Source organism: Triticum aestivum, chromosome 3B, assembly GCF_018294505.1.
Source record: "Triticum aestivum cultivar Chinese Spring chromosome 3B, IWGSC CS RefSeq v2.1, whole genome shotgun sequence".
Taxonomy (NCBI): domain Eukaryota; kingdom Viridiplantae; phylum Streptophyta; class Magnoliopsida; order Poales; family Poaceae; genus Triticum; species Triticum aestivum.
The window spans coordinates 434,388,745-434,391,207 of NC_057801.1; the positions used below are offsets into that span (position 1 = coordinate 434,388,745).

Below are 2,463 nucleotides of genomic sequence, written 5' to 3' on the forward strand. Positions count from 1 at the left end.
GTGGTGGTCTTTTGCATTTCACTGCATAGACTCACTAACGAGGCATGCATCACATTGGACACGAACCATTTTAGTGGGATCACGCACCGCCCGGAGAGCAGAGAACACAAAATAATTCCTTTTTTCATGTAAAATAAAGTTAGCCGAGCCCTACAAAACATCTCTCTTTCATCCTCGTCCACAAGAAAGAAATCCAAAACCCGATGAACTAGAGATTTATCGCACCAGGTCAAACAACCGAAAAACCGTCTCGCCAGCCCTGTATAAAGAGCAAGACCCGGCAAACTTGTCTCCCAAACCAACAATCCATCCCCATCCCCAAGAAATTAAACCTCAACAAACCCCTCCCATGTCCGACCACCACCTCGCCGGCGAGCACCACTCCTCCCCGGCGAGCACCGCCACCACGGCCCTCGGAACCCTGCTGCTCCTGCCGTCGGAGCTCCTCCACGAGATCCTCATCCGCCTCGCGCTCCCGGAGCTGCTCCGCGTCCGCTCCGTCGCCCGTCCCCTGTCCCACCTCATCTCCTCCCCGGACTTCCGCCGCTTCTACCACCTGTCCTCCGTCTCGTCCGGCCCCGCCCCGGCCGCCGCGTGGCTCCTCGTGTTCAAGAAGCTCCCGCCCCGCGGCGCCGCGCTACGGGGCTTCCACGGGCCGTCCGGCCGCTGGTTCCGCATCCCCGTCGCGGACATCATCTCCCCCGCCGTGCCCCCGGGAGAGGACCTCTACTTCCTTGCCGCCTCCGGCAGCTCCTTCCTGTTCGCCGCCAACGGCCGCCGCGAGCTCGTGGTAGTTGACCTCTCGGCCCAGTCCGCCCGCCGGCTCCCGCCGTCCCCGCTCGGCCCCCGCGGCACCTCGTCCTGGCGTCGCTTCGGCCTCAAGCTCGTGGCCGATCCCCCCGGATCAAGCCAGTTTAGGTACACGTCCTTTTCTTTCGGAGGACTCTGGAAATCCTCTTTTATTTTCTTTGTAAAAGGCAGCACTAACCTTGACGATGACGATACGTTTCATCTTTCTTTCTTTTTTTTTTCTCTCCCAAGGTTTCTCTTCGCCGAGATGGTGAACAACACGCCCGTTCTCTTCGAGTACCAGTCTGACACCGACGCGTGGCAATCATCGGAGGCGGTGCTGGCAAATGGTCCCGCCGCACCGGCAGGCCCCGACGGGGACGGCACGTACCTGTGCGCTGCCCACGCCGGGCCGGACTGCGTGATGGTGTACTCAGGACCGGGCGTGGACAGACCGGTCTTCTTCCGCCCGCGGTTCCCGCACAACCCGAACGCCGGCGGCCACGGCGATCGGCTCCACGTGTACGGCGACGGCAGCGCCGTGGTGGTCCGATCAACGGTGGTCGACGAACCGAGCCGGACTCGGGTGAAGTTGGTGGCGGGCGTGGACCTGTACGGGCTCGGGCCGGAGGTGGGAGGCGACTGGCAGCTGGTGTCCACGGTGCCGGGCGAGCTGATCGAAGGGTTCAGGAAGCCGTACGCCGTGATGACGGGGCTGCTGGCGGAGAGGGAGGGCGTCTTGAGGCTGGTGCTCATCTCCAACTGCAGGGGCGCGTGGGACCTGGTGTGGCTGTCGTACGACCGCGCGCGCGGCGAGTGGAGGTGGGTGCCGGTGCCGGACTGGGGCGGCGCCAAGGGCCTCAACATGGCCGGCATCGCCGTGTCGTCCACCTTCTCTCGTCTCTGGCCGCCGGCGCCTACCATCTGCCGCTGAACCGAACCGTACGTGTTGCTTGTGTCTGTACGTACCGTGGGCAAGGTAGCGTGTGGGATTATTGTTCATGGGAGAGGTGTTTGGCCAGACGTGGCAACAAAGGCCCCCACGATCATCCGAGTGGTACCTCCTCTGTTCTCCCCTCCATGCCGCTGGGGCCGTCGCATAGTGCGACATGATCCTGTGTGATAGCTTGGTCGATGCGGACAAGTGATGGCGTGAGTGTGTTAGATAAGGAGTGGTGTGTCCGTGTTCATAAATCTGGTATGTGCCTTCCTGAGAAAAAATTAAATACGGTATGTACCTAGAAAATCGTGTATCTCTTCGTGTTCACGTCCGGGAGCCAAGACAGAACCGCAGTGGTGTGCCATGCTATCAGTTACTGTCTACTAAGGGCATCTCAAATGACGATCCACAAATTTTATCCCCCATCCGGCCGTGAATAGAGGACCAGTCTGCGGATACGGATGCGGGAGGGCGTCATTCAATATTGCTTGCATACATTTTAATTATAAACCAACTAGACGAAGTTCGTGCAAACACGATAGATTTCATATAAACCGAACGCCATTCATGTAAGGGATTAGAACACAACAGATTTTCATTACATTTCAAACAATTAGAACAAAAAATAAATCCAGCGGCTGCCGGTGTCAAAGCCCTTGTTGTTCCCTTCCTTGGACTGTCTCCTCCATCCGCGCGTCTTCATGAGCACCGGCGATAAGATCGATAAAGTGAAA

The 2,463-nt window shown here is 58.7% G+C and overlaps 1 protein-coding gene across 1 annotated transcript; it reads left to right on the forward strand.

The window, feature by feature from the left end:
• Window positions 1-213: 213 nt before the first annotated feature.
• LOC123070224 (uncharacterized) lies at window positions 214-2,042 on the forward strand. Its single transcript, XM_044493307.1, has 2 exons — window positions 214-918; window positions 1,042-2,042. The coding sequence occupies exons 1-2, from the start codon at window positions 350-352 to the stop codon at window positions 1,721-1,723; spliced, it is 1,251 nt and encodes a 416-aa protein (XP_044349242.1). The 5' UTR covers window positions 214-349; the 3' UTR covers window positions 1,724-2,042.
• The last annotated feature ends 421 nt before the right edge of the window (window positions 2,043-2,463 follow it).

What these genes read in the sequence shown, in the direction of transcription:
- LOC123070224 (XM_044493307.1), top strand. Translation starts at nt 350, where the DNA reads ATGTCCGACCACCACCTCGCCGGCGAGCACCACTCCTCCCCGGCGAGC. An exon ending in CCCGGATCAAGCCAGTTTAG is followed by an intron (nt 919 to 1,041) that starts GTACACGTCCTT and finishes TTCTCTCCCAAG; the next exon opens with GTTTCTCTTCGCCGAGATGG.